Source organism: Cryptomeria japonica, chromosome 9 (assembly GCF_030272615.1).
Source record: "Cryptomeria japonica chromosome 9, Sugi_1.0, whole genome shotgun sequence".
NCBI lineage: Eukaryota > Viridiplantae > Streptophyta > Pinopsida > Cupressales > Cupressaceae > Cryptomeria > Cryptomeria japonica.
Genome location: NC_081413.1, coordinates 529,527,617 through 529,546,219, shown reverse-complemented (window position 1 = coordinate 529,546,219; position 18,603 = coordinate 529,527,617). Strand labels below are relative to the sequence as shown.

At 33.4% G+C, this 18,603-nt stretch overlaps 1 protein-coding gene across 1 annotated transcript; it reads right to left on the bottom strand.

Moving 5' to 3' along the window:
• Positions 1–13,524: 13,524 nt before the first annotated feature.
• LOC131077059 (light-regulated protein 1, chloroplastic) lies at positions 13,525–15,023 on the bottom strand. Its single transcript, XM_058014460.1, has 3 exons — positions 14,757–15,023; positions 13,969–14,130; positions 13,525–13,853 (listed from the first exon to the last, which is right to left on the bottom strand). The coding sequence occupies exons 1-3, from the start codon at positions 14,945–14,947 to the stop codon at positions 13,757–13,759; spliced, it is 450 nt and encodes a 149-aa protein (XP_057870443.1). The 5' UTR covers positions 14,948–15,023; the 3' UTR covers positions 13,525–13,756.
• Positions 15,024–18,603: the final 3,580 nt, after the last annotated feature.

The window sequence follows — 18,603 nt, the reverse complement described above, 5'->3', positions numbered from 1 at the left end:
GGAGACTTTAGTAGAAGGGAGGCAAGGACTATATATACATGCTTAGATGACTATTGCAAGGCATCAAGGGAAAAAATCAATTGGAACAAGTCAGAAGTTTTCTTTATCAACATGTTACCAAATATGCAAGGTGTCCTATCAAGGATCCTCAATTTAAGAGTGGTAAACTTTCTAGGTAAATTCCTTGGGACTCCTCTTTTCAGTGGCTGTAATAAGATTTGCTATTGGTCACATCTTATTGAGAAATGCAAAGCTAGGCTTGAAAATTGGAAAGGGGAGTGGCTATCTTCTACCGGTAAGCCTACTATGGTAAAATCAGTTCTCTCTGCCATATCGGTTTTTTCCATGGCTTGTATGAAGTTACCGTTTGCCATAGAAGAGGAGTTAATTTCCATAATGAGAAACTTCCTTTGGAATGGACTGGATGATAAAGGGAAATTTCCCCTGATTGCTTGGAAAAAACTAAGTCAACCAAAAAATGTTGGGGGTGCTAGTATTCGACATATTTCTATTATGAATCTGGCTATGGGAGCTAAATTGGTGTGGGAAATTTGTAGAGACGGTAATCAGAAGTGGGCAAGAATCCTAAAACACAAATATTTGGACTCACTTGAGCCTAAAAGGATTCTCACAGTTACCAACCCTCCCAAGGGCTCAACCATTTGGAATTTTATTCTGGAAAGCAGAGAAATCATAAGCGATCAAGTCACCTGGGATGTCAGAAATGGGAGGAATGCATCCTTCTGGCTGGATTCTTGGAGTGGCGAAGAAGCCTTGTGTCATAACCCCGCCCTCCAATCTATAATTGGATAAAACATGCTGGCTCTGGGGACACAAAGTTTGTGATTATGGTCATTCAATTAAGGAGAATGGTATTGACAAATGGGTGTGGAACTCTCTGGACCCCTTGGTCTTATCCCAAAATCAGAAAGAACTTTTTGCCGATATTCTGAAGAAATGAATCATTCATCCATCCTCATATGAGGACATCATTAGATGGTGTGGCTTTTCTGATGGTAAGTATAAGGTATGTTTTGGTTATAAATTGAAAGAAGCTACAATAGACAAGAAGGATTGGTCGGTTAGTCTGTTCTGGCACAGACATCTACTTCCTAAAGCAGGTTCCTTTGCTTGGCTGGCTTTTCAGAGGAAAATCTTAACCAGTGAAGACTCCTTCAACTGGGTATTAATGAACCTAGTAGATGTGTATTATGTCGGAATCATGAGGAAACAATTGGTCACCTTTTTCTTCACTGCAAATTCTCCAGCAACTGTTGGTGGCATTTTATGGGAAAACTAAATCTGGTATGCCCTTTTCCGAAAGGTTTGGATGATTGGTTTCTACTATGGCCTAAACTAAAATACAAGGCGTTATTTGGGGACTTATTTGTTATCCTACCCTCACTGATGATTTGGGGAATTTGGAAAGAAAGGAATCAAAGAATTTTCTAGGATAAAGAGATGGGCCAGTTAGCCCTCTGCGGGAAAATTTAGAACCACTTGGTTGAGCTCCTGAATGAATTAGCCAAATCCAAATCGCTGAAAAATAATCTCTGCACTGACTGGGATTGGAAGTTAAAGCTTGCATTCCCAAATTTGATCATCCCCTCGCTTTTCGGTAGTAGCGATTTTGAAATACCGGCTAATCCAAGGTTGGATGTTAAATGGGTAGTCGCAGAACCAGGGTGGCATAAGATTAACTTTGATGGTGCCTCTGCAGGGAATCCAGGGTGAAGTGGAATTGGCTGTATTATCAGAGATTTTGAAGGCATCTGTATTAAGGAATTTTTTGAAGACATTGGGTTGGCCACTAACAATGAGGTTGAATTCCAAGCGGCTTTAAGAGGTTTGCAATTAGGGTCTGAGTTGGAGTTAAAAATAATCCATTTGGAGGGTGATTCATTAAATATTGTCAATGTTGTTCGTAGTAACCATACCCCTAGTTGGCATCTCAACTTATGGCTTTGACCTATAGTGGGGTTGTTTGAGTCCTTTGAAAGTTTTTGAATTAGCCATATCTATAGAGAAGGCAACATGGATGCAGAAAAATTATCTAAGATGTCAATTGCAGATGGAGGCCTTGATTCGGGTATTCAGCGAGGTCATAGATAAACTTTGATTATAGTAATTATTATGGTTTAGTGCTGCATCCTTTGGCAAATGAATGAACTGCTTTGGTTCCCCGATGTATCGGTTTCTATCGGTCGGTAGTTCATACGTCCAAGGGATGAACTCTTACCGGGTATGGGTCTCTCTTTGATTGTGGTATTTTGGCTCCTACTGGTAGGGGTATCCATCCCGACTACTCGGTCTCTTCCGATTGGCGTTACTATCATTTACATAGGTCCCCAACCGGTATTTTACTTCATTCCGGTTTAAGATCTCATCAAGGTTACTATAGTCCCGTTGCAGTTGCTACTACAACGATAATCTAGCAAAATTCCTGATAAGCGGTTGCATACGCTCCTCTCCTCAAATACCCTATTCGGCCTGAGGCACAACTTGATTTGATTATGGTGATTAATATGGCTTGAGTGATGCAACCAACCTCGTTCTAAGCATGAAATGTTTGTTTCCCCGATGTATTGGCCCCTACCGATTGGTAGTACTTACTGGGAGATGTATTGGTATTCTTTGTGGTTTCGGTAATATGATCTTATCGAGGTTACTAACTCCAGCTCCGGTCTAGTTGCTGTCAGAAGATAATCTAATTTCATCATTACTACTAGATATGATAAAGCTGGACGACGACTGACATCAATGAGGCAATTAATTGTGATTAAAGATGGCATGCTTAAGATGTGCCTTGTTTGTGTGAAGTAATTTGGCTCGATTAGCTTAGTCCTTGAGCTTCTCAACCTTTATGAGCTGTCGAGATAAATAAAGGAAGACCTGCATTTTTTTAACATATCAAACTCTTCCTCTTTCTTGCTCTGTTGTTTTACAATGGAAACATCGATTTTACTGGAGGCAACCTGCCATCAGATGGCATTCCTAGGCAAAATCTCTGATAAGCACCTGCAATCGGTTCTTTCCTCAAACCACCCTTTGATTCTGCACAGTGTTAAAAGAATTTTGGGGGAGGAATTCCTTAATGCATACCACAGATACAAAGCCAATGAAGACATCCCGACTTTCTTCCTAGCTATGCTGCTCTATATGAGGATTAGCAAACAAAAGGCAAAGCTTCTCACCCAAATGGTGTTCGAGCACTGCTTTCTTGGAGAAATCGACGCAATTTTGGACAATGTCGACGTCAATCTCAAATTGCCCTTCCCCAAAAATTATTATATGAGTTTGGGTAATGGTGTGGAGGTGCGGAAAAAAGGTGATTGTGAACTCTCTTGACTTCAATGCCTTGGAGGCCTCTTGGCCTGTTATTAACAAAAATATTGAGTTCCTCTGCAAGATTGTTGGTATACTGCCAGGCTTCACTACTATCGGGAGAAGCATCTTTATCCAGGAAGAAGGGCTTTCAAGTAGAGAAGACATTGGCATTATGGCCAACGGTGACATAGTTGAAGGCAACTCTTGGGGTCTTGGCCGCGTTGAAAAGTGGATTCCAGATGATGTCTTCAACCCCTGGGAAAAAGCGGAAGCATTGGCTCATGCTGCTTGTGGGAATGACTGTTCGATAATTTTGGATGCAACCGCTGCTCCTACTCCTGGTGACGAGGACCCAGGCTCAAGTGATGAAGAATCCTGAATGTATCAACCTCCTCGGCCCGTGCTATGTTCCTCTTTGGTTTTCCATATCTCATTTTCTTGCATTGTTTAGATAATTGTAGGCTTTTGGTTTCAACCGACATTTTGTTCTTCTCTGGTTGTTTCTTTTTTCTAGCTTGTTAGGATCTTTGCCAGCTTGGCTGGTCTTTTTGTTCACTGTTGGAGCAATGGTAGGGGGTTTTCTTCCTGGTTCTTTCCCTCTACGGCTCTTCATGAACCATGTATGTATTTCTCAACTTTGATTAATACAAGGGTGCTGCCCCTCTACAGCTATTAAATTTTTTTAAAAAAAATATTAATACAAATATAATATAAATAATAATAAGAATATAATACAAATGAGTTTTATATATAATGTGAATAATAATATTAATATATATTAATGATAAATATGATATAAATAATATTAACATATAAATATAATAATAAAATGTACAAATATAATAATTTATATTAATATATGAATTATGCTTAAAGTTAATTTAAGGTTAGATTACTGCGAGGTTGGATTTAGGATTAAACTTTTGTTTAGGGTTACATTTACAATAAGATTAGAGTTGTAATATTATATTTATTTTACACTTTAAACCTTAATTTTCTACCAAATTTTATATAAATTAAAATCTATCACAATTTAAAAATATTAAATAGATTCTAAAGATATTATTGACATTTTTTTATATAGTTTTCCTAAGATATATAGGCTAGTGTGTAAGTTACAATAAAAAAAAAAATTTCTTTATCATAAATGAAGTTAAATTTTTGTGTAGTGTTTTAGAGTCATCTCCTTAAGTTAGGGTAATTTAATAATTATTGTTATTTTCATTTATTTATTCTAGTTTTAAATATGAAATAATTGCTAAAAGAATCTTGTATTTCTTTCATTTTAGTGAACTTATTTGATCTTACACCCTCTAAGGATTGGCTCGAGATTTGCCTATCTACTTTGTTATTTGAAATTTAATTATTTTTTATCACTTTTATCTTTTATATCAAATTAGAAAAATAGCTTATACTTTTGTTTCTTTGACACCTAAGGTTTAGATTTTCATTATTTCTCAACCCTTGATATGCACCTTGCCACCCTTCTTGTCTATGCTTGCTTCGTATATCATTCACCGTGGATTCCTATAGACCTTTTCCCTTGGCTTCCACCACTAAATTCCTTAAGGATCTTAAGATGCTTTCATATGTTGCACAAAACCCTTTGGCCTTTGAATATCTTATCTATTTATATCAAGAAGAGGATTATCCATGTTTTAGTAATACATTGGTTCAACATCTTTCTAATTTTTCATCTTTCCTAGAACTTGTTGGTACCTCTCCTTTGTGGGTAGATTTTACCTTACAAACTGTGAGCTTCATAATGATCATACTTCTTTTATAACATATGATAGTGGCATTTCTTTTTTAATGATATTGGTATTTCTCATGTAGCTTATGATAATCCTTCCTCCAAATCCCTTGACTCAAGGTCTATTAATGATTTGGATATGAGAGATGCTTATGTGATGAGCATTTTTTATACTCTACTTCACACCCGTTATCTCCTGATGGAGTGGCTCATGCTAGAGCTACTAATGGGCCAGAATAAATGCTCGATGAAGTTAATGGTAATGGTGTGCATCTTTATATGTCAAACCCTTTCTAATTCTACACTGTTACACTGTTAGTATATGTATGATGAAATGTTCCTTGCTACTACATTTAGAGACATTTTAATGGGGAGAGCCCTATAATGATTTGGCATGTATCATGCTTCGTATTGCAATTATTGCACTTGGTCATATGTTCATTTAGTTACTTTACTTTTGGCTCTAGATAATGTTTTTCTCAATATTCTTGTCTTTTTCCTTCTAGAAACTCTTCATTAGGTAATTCTGTTGATTTATTTATGCATCATGATGTGATAACACTCTTAAATGTCTATGGGGGCCTTCCTTCAGTTCCTTTTATGCTTTCATGAGATGCATTTTTGAATAATTATAAAGTGCCTTCTAATCATTCCCTCACATATCATATCGAACAAACATGACAAACATACCTAAAGAAGAAGAGCGACATGAGTATTTTTTTCAAATTTTACTTGGATTATATGAGGATAATGAAAGAAAGAAAAGGTGTGGAAATGCTTCCCACACTAATCTAAGAGGAGAGATGAACATAAAATTTGATCTTATATAATTTAAAGAAAAAAGAAAACAATAAAATTGTTTACTATAACACAATGATGTATCTTGAAAAAAATCTTTTCGAAAAAAAAAACACAACTTTAAAACTTTAAATCACGATATCAATCAACAACTATATCAATTACAATACAATCTAGGCAAAGAGCCTTCACATGAAACACCAACAATATTCAAATTTGGCAATAATAATGACAATATAAGGATACCTATAAAATACATTATGCAAACTCTATCCCAAGCATTCAATAAATGGAGAAGCCAATACATGAAACCACTAAAGAGGAATTAAATAACCATAAGCTAATACCACCCATAAGTAGCACCCAAATCCCCTAGTCAAATTTTAATCCCTAAATCCTAAGAAGAGTCTTCATACTAAATACAACATATATCTTACACCTACCAAAAGAATCTATTAAAATCCTTCCAACTTGGGTGCTCCAAATTTTCTTATTTAAATCATCCAATGATGGTTTATGATACTTATAATGATATGTTATAGGTTGGTGAATGTTCTTAGTCTACATGTGTAACTTTCTCTTACAACTCTATCATGTTCTATAGATACTCTTACATTTCTGATGTGAAGGTCTTAACATGTAAAATCTACAACTTTTTATTTGGAAAGCTAATTGAACTTGCCTTTTTTAAAATTGAAGATCTCATAAAGGTCCTAACAACGGGTCTTTTGACTTAACCAAAATCTTTTGTTTTAGGTCTTGACAATGCTATTGTTGGAACTACTAAGTGGTCTATGTGATTATTTTATCATGGATGTCATCTTGAATGCTTGAAAATCTGAATACTTGACCTCTATTTTACTACCTTGATAATTATTGATTACTTTGTCAATTGAATTCCTTGATAAGAGATGATTCAAAGATGTTTCAAATAAGTGGGTAAGACTTTCTTTTATATTTACCTCACGAAACATGTTGAAAATTTTGAAGAAGGTTGACATTGGGAGCAATTTCCTACTCAACATTTTTTTACCATTAGAGGGTTCAAATTTGGGCCCCTTTAGGCTGGACTATGGTGCTAGGCACCATGGGAACTAGGGTGTTGGGCTAGGGTCTAGGTCAAAGAGCCAAAAGGGGTGCTAAATTTCCAAAATTAGACATTGTTTTGAGAAAAATCAATCACAATCAAGGGCAAAGAGGGAGAAGCACCAAAGTGAGCATCATATGAGTATGAAACTGTGCATGGATACAAGTAACAACACTACACAATCTAAATTTTAAAACAATTTTTTAATCACCATCAAATGCAAACATTTTTCACATGATAAGATGTTAGGACTTTACTAGGTCATATGGTCTTTGAAAAACTTTAATGGAGTTGTAGATGAGCTTAAAATAATGCTCATCCCTTTTAAAAATTGCTCTTTAAACTTACTTTTAGCCTTGCAGAATTTTCAAGAGTTTGGTACATTGTTTGGTTTTAAGCATATGAAGGAATTGCAAGGATTAGGTTAGGTTGAGATGTATATACCAATGTTAATTAAGATCCTACAATGTGTAAAAATCTTGAGAGTTTGAAAGAAAATGAGTAAGTTGTGGAGATTCAAGGTGGTCACAAAAAAATAGATAACTTTGGCACGATACAAATATTTTGAGAATTTTGAGTTAGTTGATACATATTTTCATAGTCAATGCATTCCTACTACATATTTTCATAGTCAATGCATTCCTACAATGTAATGGAAATGAGCAATATTGTTGGGAAATAAGGCATATATAAGGAAATTATAGGAGTTCATGAGTAGCTAGGATATGTTTTGAGGTACCCACCACATTTATGCAAGAGAGGTTTCATGGGGTGAAGGGAATGTGTGAATATGGTTATTGCAAGGGTATGAAGGTGATAAGGTGTAATATGTGGAAAAAGATATCCTAGACTAACATATGCATTAACATAGGCCAATCCTTCACCCATACAACCTGGGAAATTTGAATGGTCTTAGTTGTTGTCTTCAAGGAAGAGCAAAGCTATCCTTGGATTCACACTTACGTCAATTGTATGTTTTAGGGATTTGTTGTGTGTGTGTGTAACAAACTTTTCTAAATATAGAAATTGAACAAGTTTAATAGAATGTAGAAGATATATAACAGAAAGGTATAAACAAAAAGAAGATCTAGAAATGAGATGTAGAGAGGAATATGGTGTTAGAAGGTGAAGTTAATAGGGCAAGACTCCAGTATTGAGCGCTAGTGTTGTGGAGCTATGCAAATAGGAATGGAGATCGAGAACAAAACCAACAGGGATCTAGACACCCACCATTTAAATTTGGAGCAAAACTGGAAGGAAATAAGTTTTGGGTGCTAGTTCCCTAGGGTTTTGTGTGCTTTAAAGTCTAATGTTTTTGATAAATAAAGCAGTGATAACAAGGGCGCTGACCCTTTACAAAGCTAAACGGCTAACTGAAAAGAACGGACCAAGCAAGGGTGAAAACCCCAAACAAACAAAGTTAGACAAGGCAAACAAACCCATTGTCAAACTATCAACAAACCAACCCAACTCAAGAGTGGGGAGAATCCACACCTTGACGAAGGGGGGGCTAGGGAAGGGGGGTAGATTTTCCTTTCCACCTGCGACAAACAACCGTCCAGGCAACACAATGTTATTTTCCATAGTTCACTATGTTTTCTTGTGCCACTATCACAATCAAAATCGTTGAGATTTGGAACTATAGAAACGAATGAGAGGAAAAGGTCATGTTATATAGGAGCTTGATTTAGCCAAACCCTATGTTGGTGTTTTTACCTCCAAAACAATGATGATAATGTTGATGATAAAGAGTGTGTGCCCTAGGGGAGAAGAGGCTAACCAAATAACATGAATGTTGGAATAACAATGTTACCTTGGATGTGAAGACCTTGCTTGGATCCCAAACAAGGTGATGGCAAATTCATGAAAGTGTTAGCACATAACATGATCATAGCAATAGATAAGAAACAATACGTGTAGCTATTTTTTTATTGCATATCTTAGTTCACTTGACAATGACTCTATTAATAATGACTTTTGATAAGATGGATGGTCATATTTATTCTAGGCTTTGTAAAGACAAAGTGAGTCACATTTATATGCAACTAACACCTTTCCAAGATAACCATTTGGGTCAAGTCTACAACAAGGTTGTGTTTCACCAAATCATAATGTCGACATTCTAATCTCAAAATTTGGTATCATTTATAAGGGACACTAGTGTTGGGTTCTATAATTGTGAAACATTTCAAGCTTCAATGGGCCCAAAAATAGGGATTTCAACCAAGTTTCTTGAAAAGGACATTAAATAGGCACATTCAAACAAGATTAGGCACACATGCCAAAATGAATGCCAAAACAAGCATGAAATTATGAGGGCAATAATTTATGACGCTACATAAGCACATTTCAAAATTTCACCAAGGAATAGGATATATAATAAATTTGTTAATAATTACACAATGTTGTAGGGACTAGTGAAAAGAAGAATGTTGCAAATATTTGGAGGCGATTGGAATATATCCTGATAGGGAGGAAGATCTTATAATGTTTAATTATATTAAACCAAACAAGGGGAATATGAATATGCAGGAATATCTATTCAACAATAATAATATATATCCAGAATATTCTGCAAAGCTCCCATCGGCAAGTTTAAAACATCAATAAAATCATTTGGGAAGCAAAAGTAAAATGGGTAATGTTATAGGGATCTTGCAAATTTCAACATATTACCATGCAAGTAGGATTTTGGGACCAAGATACGTACCCATATTAACTTGTATGGACAAACCCTAAAAGATAGAACCATTTGTATAATGTCACCATGAGTGAGTTTAACATTATTTTGTAGCGAACACCTATTTATTGTATCGTCATTCCTCATCAGAGGTTTACAATTCAAATTAGGGAAATGAATAAACCAAATTTATGGTGAGTCAATTATATTCATTTCCCTAATTTGGTTTAGTTTTAGTGAGTCATTTTTATTCATTTCCCTAATTTATAGTGAGTCAATTTTATTCATTTCCCTAATTTGAAATGAATAAACCAAATGTAAACTATGTATACTAGAATAAATTTTGTCAATTATATGAATAACCACATGATGGAGGGTCAAATAGACATACCTAGTTTTAGGAAATAAAAAATTTCTCACAAATTTGACTTGATAAGATCCCTCAATAAACCAAGGAATCACCAAGGTACCATTACTTGACCAAATCTTTGAAAATAATGCAGGGAAAATGCATTTGGAACCCATATACCACCAAATATTTTTCCATTACTTATCACTTGTGTGTGACAAGGTGGAGGCCACCAAACCTAGACATATATAGGATTGAGAGATTTTGAAAAGACATAGACATTGTGAGATTTTTAATAGGTTAGGGAAATATGCCTATTGAGATCGAATATCCAAAACAACATTATGTGCTCAATTTCTTTCCTTTCTTTTCAAAAAAAACTCATATCTTGTACTTGTAATAGTTAGTTAAGTCCTTGTAAAACCATTATTAGGCAAAGCATTAACCTCTAAAATTGAATGCAAGAATGAGACTTAGACTTACCAAAAGGGACAAGTCAAAAAAAAGGGGGCCCCATTTTCTATGAGGCGTGTAGGCAAGACACAATTCATATTATAAAAACAAACTGCATAAGGAATAAATTTCTTAAAAATGACTAATCTTGAATCCTCTGAGAGGCTTCAATAAAATGCCTCTTTAAATATGCCCATGGGATCCATGGTGACACCCAGATGGGGGAAAAATAGATGGAAGGGCAAGGAATTATAGTAGGATCTTTCTACTATTAAATATGTAAGTCGTAGCCTCCACAGATAGAGTCAAAACCTCACCCTACTCATTTTTAATATTAGGGATAATTGTGGTGGAATTATGTGTTCACTTTTTTATGTGAAATGATTTTATAAGTATGGTGTTCCATCATACATGATAATCAATCAATTATGAAGATCATCTTTTCCATGCATTTTTATACCATTTCTTCTACTATAAGTTAAGAAGAAATTTTGCATGATTTTAATTATTTTTTATCTTCACTATTAGGTAGATTTCCTTCTCTCCTCTATGCAAATGGAGTGTTGATATTTATCATGGTATTTTTTTTTTCAAAAATTTGTGGGTATGTACTATTTCTTAAAGATTTTATTTTTCATCCATAACTTTTTAATCTACACTTTGTTAAAGAAATTCTAAGTGAATATGGTTTTTGTAACTTAAAGGTAGTTCAAATTAAGACTTCTATTACGAATAATTTTATTTATAAATTGAGATTTAGAATATTTAATACTAGTAAAAAAAGTATATTGTGACTAGAATCTTTATAAAACATGACTTAGTTCTATTAGAAAAGAATTTGGGGGATATGTTTACTTGAGTTAGAGGCTTCTATGGCTCACCTTCAACAACATTATTAATGTGGACTTGAAACTCTTTTTAAAGTTTTCAACTTATGTTGTTGACTTATGTTTTTGTCATCTTCTTGTTAATGGGAAAATAATTATTCATTTAAGCATAATGTTGTTTATTGAACCTAACCTCAAGAAGACATTTTGAGTTGAATTATAATGAATTTGATGAAGTATCCTAAGACTAGCTAGTGTTAGCTGTATTTTTGGACCCCTATTGGGTTTTAAGATAAATAAATAAATAGAATAATTGGAAGTTTCAGAAGGTCTTAAGATCATTTTTTTTTAAATTCTAGACATTTGGAAGTGGAGAGGAACTCACTTATAGTAATTATTGGGTTGTTTAACAACACTTTGAAATATTGGAAGCTAAATAATATAATTAAGAAATATTTTCTTTTATATCATAGATTCAATGAGATTTTTTTGTCATTGATTAAGGAAAAATAATAACATTGTTGATTGTACTTTTGTCCTAATTAAATAACTTCTTTTTGTTGGAAAATATAATAATCTTATAGAAGATAGGGATTTACAAGTTGATGAAAGAAGCTCCCCTCCCTTTACAGAAAAATCAAAGCTTCCTTTTGATTTACCCTATTCATTAAAAGTTATTTTTGGATTACTATTACTTCTTATGTGTGGTGCATTTGTAGGATCACAATTTTGTGTGAAATGAATTTGTCTATATGTTATCCCATCCCCATAGCACATTATTATCAGTAATTCAAGCATGTTGATGCCATAGTTATTTTTTAAAACAATCTTTTTCTTATATTTTTTTTTAACAATTCTTCTACTACAAGTTCATTTAGAGAGAACTTTGGCATAATTTATGTTATAGGTTATGTCTTCTCTAGTAGGAAGATTATCTTATTTTCTCTAAAAACATGAAGTGTGGATATTTAAAATGTTGTGGTTTAAAATCATTTCTTAACTAAAATAGATATCATATCGAAGTTAATGATGATATCCTTCACTCAAATTTCTTATCTTTATTGAATTCAACAAAATGCATTTAGAGTCCTTAATAAAAGATGTGCTCTTCCTTACCAAATATTTGAGTTTGTTTGTGAATTTAAAGGTATGCGATCATAAATGGGTATATCCATAGAGCCCACCATAGCCTTAATGGGATCCTACCTTATGGACCTTAGGACCACCATATAGTTAAGGGATAAATTTATTTCTAGAGATAACTTCTACTTGACATTATTGATTAGATAAGATGAATTGATAATTACCAATGGTATATAAATTTTATTATATTTTTTAACAGTTTGCCTATATGTTAAATGATCATTAGATTCTTTTTATTAGTTTCAATGATAGTAATATTATCATTATCATTGAACTTCCCGAAGGAAAAATTATCTTCCTTAAAAATATTACATCTAAGCAATCTTTGAAATGAACCAATCTTATAGCTCTCTACTCTAACCTTAGTGAAGTGTAGAAAAAACACTTCCATTTATAAGGGGTAAAAGCACTACCCTACCCTTTTTATTCCTTTATTTTACACCTACTTTTTTTTATTGTGATAAATACATTTATAGAGTATTCAATTTGCCTTATTTGGCTTATAAAACTCTCAATCCTAGCACTACATCTCTTAGCCAATCAATCATTCTAGTCTTTAACAGTATATACCAAGCAACCTTTGTGTACTATCTCAACCTAGACTATATTATAAATGTGGTTCAATGGCTTAAATTAGTTTATATCATGGTCTAGTCTACCCTTTTTTAAGTCCAATCCTACTCCCTGAATTGATATTTTTAGAATTTGAGTATTACTTGTTAACTTGTGCATCAAATCATCCAAAATTGAGCATCTAGAAACTTGTATATGTAGATAGTCATGGATCATTAGTAATTATTAAAAAATAATTCAAAAATCACAAAACAAAATTATCTCCAAATATCTATTTTCTAGAATCACTATACAAACAAATATATCAACATTTCACATCATGCATTTCACATCTCTTTTTGGACATATCTTTAAGGTTGTAATCTTCAGCAAAGGGGTTTTACTTATTATCAAGGAAGTTTTGAACCTTCCCATATAGTAAACTGTATTATACTTTTCATCATAACCTATATTTTTTTCTAAACTGTATTATACTTTTCATCATAACCTTCCCATATAGTAAACTGTATTATATTTCATATCTAAAAACATCTCTGAAATCAATACAAGCACATTCTATTGTTTAAAAGTATAATTAAGTACACTCTATTGTTTAAAAGTATAATTAAGCCATATACAGTAAAGTTACAGTTAATATATACTTCATCATATTGGCATGGAATATCCAAAACCCACATAGCAGATCAGTACAGATGAGCCCCTATCTATTTACAGAGCCCTACTCAGTACATTTCTTATACAACATAAATTGCAGAGGCTCTTTCTTCTACTTGCTGGGCTCTTTCTCCTTAAAAACCCCACTTTGGTACTCTGGTTCACAGAATTCTCCTCCCAGATCATCACAGGCCTCACCTGGAAACACACTAGACCACAAACATAAAACCATTCAATTCATGCCCATCACAAAATTCAAACTGTAGACCAGAAAAAAGACCCACAAAAACTGGAAAAAACCCAAAAAAAAGTCAGAACCCTTACGTCTTTGGAATGGAATTATATTCCACATATTCCCTGTCAATACCCTCTGCTTGTGGAGATGTCTGTGTGGAAGAAGACTCACTCTTGAGCTGCACTTCAGTGCCAATTTTTCCTTCACAGGATTCTCCTCCCACTGTATCACATGCCTCTGCTGGAAACACCCTGCATATACAATACCCATTATCATTAACCATACTTTTACAGATACTTCTTAAGATAAACCATCAACTATTTTGATTAAAAAATGTGCATTAGTATGTCTATAAATAGTGTTGAATAGTTCTAAATGGGTCCATCAAAAAATAGATCTTGCTGAGGGCGAGGCCTGACATCATAACAGATGAAATATAAACTACCCATCATCATTAATCATACTTTTACAGATACTCCTTAAGATTCTATATCAACTATTCTGATTGAAAATACATAGTAGTGTCTGGTCTATGGATGACATTGAATGATTCTAAATGGGTTCATCAAGAAATAAATCTTGCTCAGTGCAAGACCCTGACATCAAAACAGATGAAATATAAAATGCCCGTTACCTTCTTTTACAGATACTCCTTAAGATAAAACAGCAACTATTCTGAATTAAAAATACATTGTGGTGTTGATAGTTTCTGGGTCTATGAATGACGTTGAATGGTTCTAAATGGGTTCGTCAGGAAATAATTTTTACCCTAACATCATAAGAAATAAAACCAAGATTGTCTTTGAGATGAATTTGACGAATTGAATACCCCTAAATCTTTAACTTCTAACCGAAATCTTAAAAAAAATATACTTACGATTTTGGAGAAGAATTGTAATCCACATAAGGATCAGCAGCCATGGCTCGCCACCTGTACACAAGTTTTTGCTTGGATTTTGTCAGGGAGGATAAGCTTGTAAGATGGGCTCCTCTTATTTGGATATTATTACACAGTATGGCTGGGGAGAGAGCTGGGGCTGACATGGTCATCGCCATTGTTGTCTGCATTTTCTTGTTTCTCTTTACTGTGCCAAGATATAACAAGGCTTTCTCTTAGAGCCAATTTGTTTCAGATCTAGATTTTTTTTTGTTCTATATGGCTGAGTGGATAAGGTGATTTCGTCATGTGTTTGGATAGGAGATTAAGTGAAGGGTCCAAATGGCTCCAATCTATGGATATTTCTAAGAATTCATTGCCCCAAGTTATGGATCACACCACCATATGGAAAAGGAGAAAATAAAACAAGTCTTTGTAAAAGAGAGGTAGGCGAGGGGTAGATCTTGATCTTTTTAATATATTGTGTGTTGCAATGAAGGAATTTAGTTTTTTAATAAATTTTACTTTTAGATTATGGATTGCTTAAGACTTTCTTAAATTTTAATTTAAACAGTTATGTATCTTAAAGGGGTAAAGAATCTATGAATTGGTGAGATTATAATGGAGGATCTTATTTTCATTTATAGCATTTTAACGAGGTTTGAATTTTGAGGGAAAGTACAACAACACCACAACTTAACCATCACATCATGTCAATACGGGCAAATTAATATACTTCTGTTATTTTATATTAAATTTTGTATTTGTTTTGATGTTCGATGGAGTAATATATGGATAAGATATATTTCAATGTTAAGTTTGATTCATGACATGACTTTTATTTATTTTTACTTTCATTCGAACTCATTTCTATATATTCACTATCTATTCATTCTTATCTCTTCCTAGTCTCATACATTTTCATATATTTGTCATTCATTTTAGGATTACCACCTTATCTCTTTAGTTCAATGTGATCGAAGGTCAATTTGGTTTAATACCAAGGCACATGAGGGCAATCCTTAAATTTAAAAATTTAGATTAAAATTTCAACTTTCTTGCTTCCTTCTACAAATTGTTATGAACCAACTTAGGACATATTTGTGCACATTGTTCTAACTAAGTAAATCGAGAGAGGGCCCAAACCCTTACATTATAGCCAACTAGCAGAAAAGAGGGATCTCACAAGATGTGAGACAAATAGAAAAACCAAGGAGAAAGAAGAGACAAGTCTTTTGACCAGAGCTTTAGACTAGTAAGAAACAAAGAACTCAACCTCAAGCGAAAACAAGTCTTACTCAACAAGGGGAAGAGGGGGAGAAGAGGACACAAGACATAGTTGCGCACATTGTTTGATCATAGTATTTAAAGATGCTCAATGTGCAACTAATTCAAAAAGATCAAATGCTAGATTATGTTAGGAAAATAGATGACACTTCACTTTCTATGGGCAATAAAGAAATAGATCTATGATCATCATCATATAGGCCATTTGCATGTCTATATATAATGTCTTTAAAATTAGACATCACTATTAATCTAACTTACCAAGTGGTTTGACCTAGGACAACTTGCTCACCTATTGAGTCAAGCAACTCCTAAATAGTATCTCTAAACACCACAAGTAGCAAATTTAAATAGCAAGAAGACAAATGTGAAGTCATTTTCAAGTGCTTATCTCATCACCTTTCAATCATGCATATAACAAATTAGGTTCATGATAGTCGAGATCAAACTTATGGCACTTGAGATCAACCTTCATCATTTATTGTGCTAATTTAGACCTTGATACAACCATGAAATAAATTTGTTAATTTCTAGAGGTGACAAATCAATTCAAAATATCATCAATATCACTCTTTCATTATTAGTTTTGTAGGTAAGTACTCTTATGTTTCACATTTCATGTTTTATTTATATTTTATAATTGTATGTATCTCAATTTTATTGTCTAGGTTAACTTGGTTGTGTTTAATTAAATAATCTAGATAATTAATACAAAACATTTAAAGCTTAATGGTTTCCTTCTATTTTTGTTGAACATGACTTGAACAATACACCCTAGGATTTTACCTTCTAAATTAAGGCTTTTATATCTAATATTTCTAAGTATTTCATCTTAATTTTGAGCCTAATTGGGGTTTGTTTTTTATTTAATATTTGTGCTTCATAGCTATATCTTTTTCTAGGATTTGTAGTTCATAGCGTGGCATTACTTTCATCTACCCCACCTAGCCTTGTTTCACCTCTAGGGTTTAATGTTCAAACCTAATTAATGGCTAATTTTCTGATTTATGTACCTCGGTGATATATCCATCTACATTAGGGATTGAGCCTTTTACTATTGTGCTCCATTGTTGCACCTTTCATGATGGATTCTTATAGCCCATTATTTTTAAGCCTCTTCATGCTTCTCTTATAGATTTTGATAGTGATTTGTCACATTTGAAACCATTATCCTTGATTCATTAATGGTATTTTATAATAAAAATAAGATTACGTTATATATGGAGTTATTTTTCACCATGTATGAACTTCTCCACTTTTAACATAGTCATTATTTTTCATACACTTTTAGAAATTCTCACTTCGCTCATCCATGAACCTCATGTTTTTTAATTCTTGTACAAATAGTGATAGTGATGTGCTTGAGCATAAGGATGCTTTACCTTTAATAACCAAGTTTAATCACTTTATTTGACTCATGATACTATTTTATTGTGGATACTCATGACACCCTCTAGTGACTCATTATGGATGACACTTTATGTAGTGAGTTGCAACTCTCTTATTTCCTATACAAATATATAAATCTCACCTTTCACACTAGGCTTCATTATAACATACCAATTTCGTGATTTTATCATTCTACAAAGATCTCACACAATTGGACATGCATGCATTACATATGATATGCTAGATCAACTTAATAATAAGTAATGGTGATGAAACGGGGTTAACTAGTTTGAACATGCAAACTAGGAATCAAACCCATTTACAACAATATCACATTAAGGTAAATGTAATTAAATAGGCTCAACCTCAAACCTTTTGGAAAGAGTTGAGAAAACTATTGGATCTTATTCACCTTGATTGAGTTGAATTTGTTGCAATTGGATAAGTTACAACAAGGACTAGGGCTAATGATGCAAAATTGAAAGAAATCAACATGAACAAAGAGTTTCAATACATATATATAGACATTGAGTATAGATCTCAAAATGGGAAGTAGAGAGGAACCTCTATTTAAAATTTGAGCTTGAAAATGCCAAATTTTGGAGCTAGGTGACCTAGTCATGAAGGTGTCAGATTCATATATCAAAAACAATTTCGAGATCAGGATGTCGCTTAGGTTCTCCTCTTGAAATTTTATCAAAAAAGTGTTGGATATTGTTCACCAATCTTTAGTGTCCAAGGTTTTCTCGTTCTTCATCTTGTTCAATTTGTCTTATTCTATACTTTCTAGATTTGTATTCCTTCTCTTCTAGCCTACATTTGTACACACAAAAGAGGAAAAATGTTGTTGGATAATAGGGTTTTGCCTAGGTCAAACCTTGGGTTTGGAATTAACTCTATCATGAATGAAATAGAAAAGAGTAGGATCTAGAATGAAATGTTGAATTAGAATCTTACACCTTCTTTATGAATCTCCTTTGTCTTGAAGTCTTCATAAAAAGGTTGATTTTTTCATGTAGGATTCATGGATGTCTTCATAATAACTTGATCATGGATGCCATCTTGAATGCTTTAAATTTGAATACTTCACTTCTCCTTCACTTCTCTAATGATGTTTGATTGTTTTCTCATTTGGATTTGAATTTCTCTTGAAAAATTATTGAAAAATTAT

Excerpts from the sequence above, each read along its gene's own strand:
- LOC131077059 (XM_058014460.1), bottom strand. The coding sequence starts at position 14,947 with ATGCAGACAACAATGGCGATGACCATGTCAGCCCCAGCTCTCTCCCCA. Across the intron at positions 14,131-14,756 it reads TACAATTCTTCTCCAAAATC|GGTGTTTCCAGCAGAGGCAT; the intron begins GTAAGTATATTT and ends TTGTATATGCAG. Across the intron at positions 13,854-13,968 it reads TATAATTCCATTCCAAAGAC|TGTGTTTCCAGGTGAGGCCT; the intron begins GTAAGGGTTCTG and ends TTTGTGGTCTAG.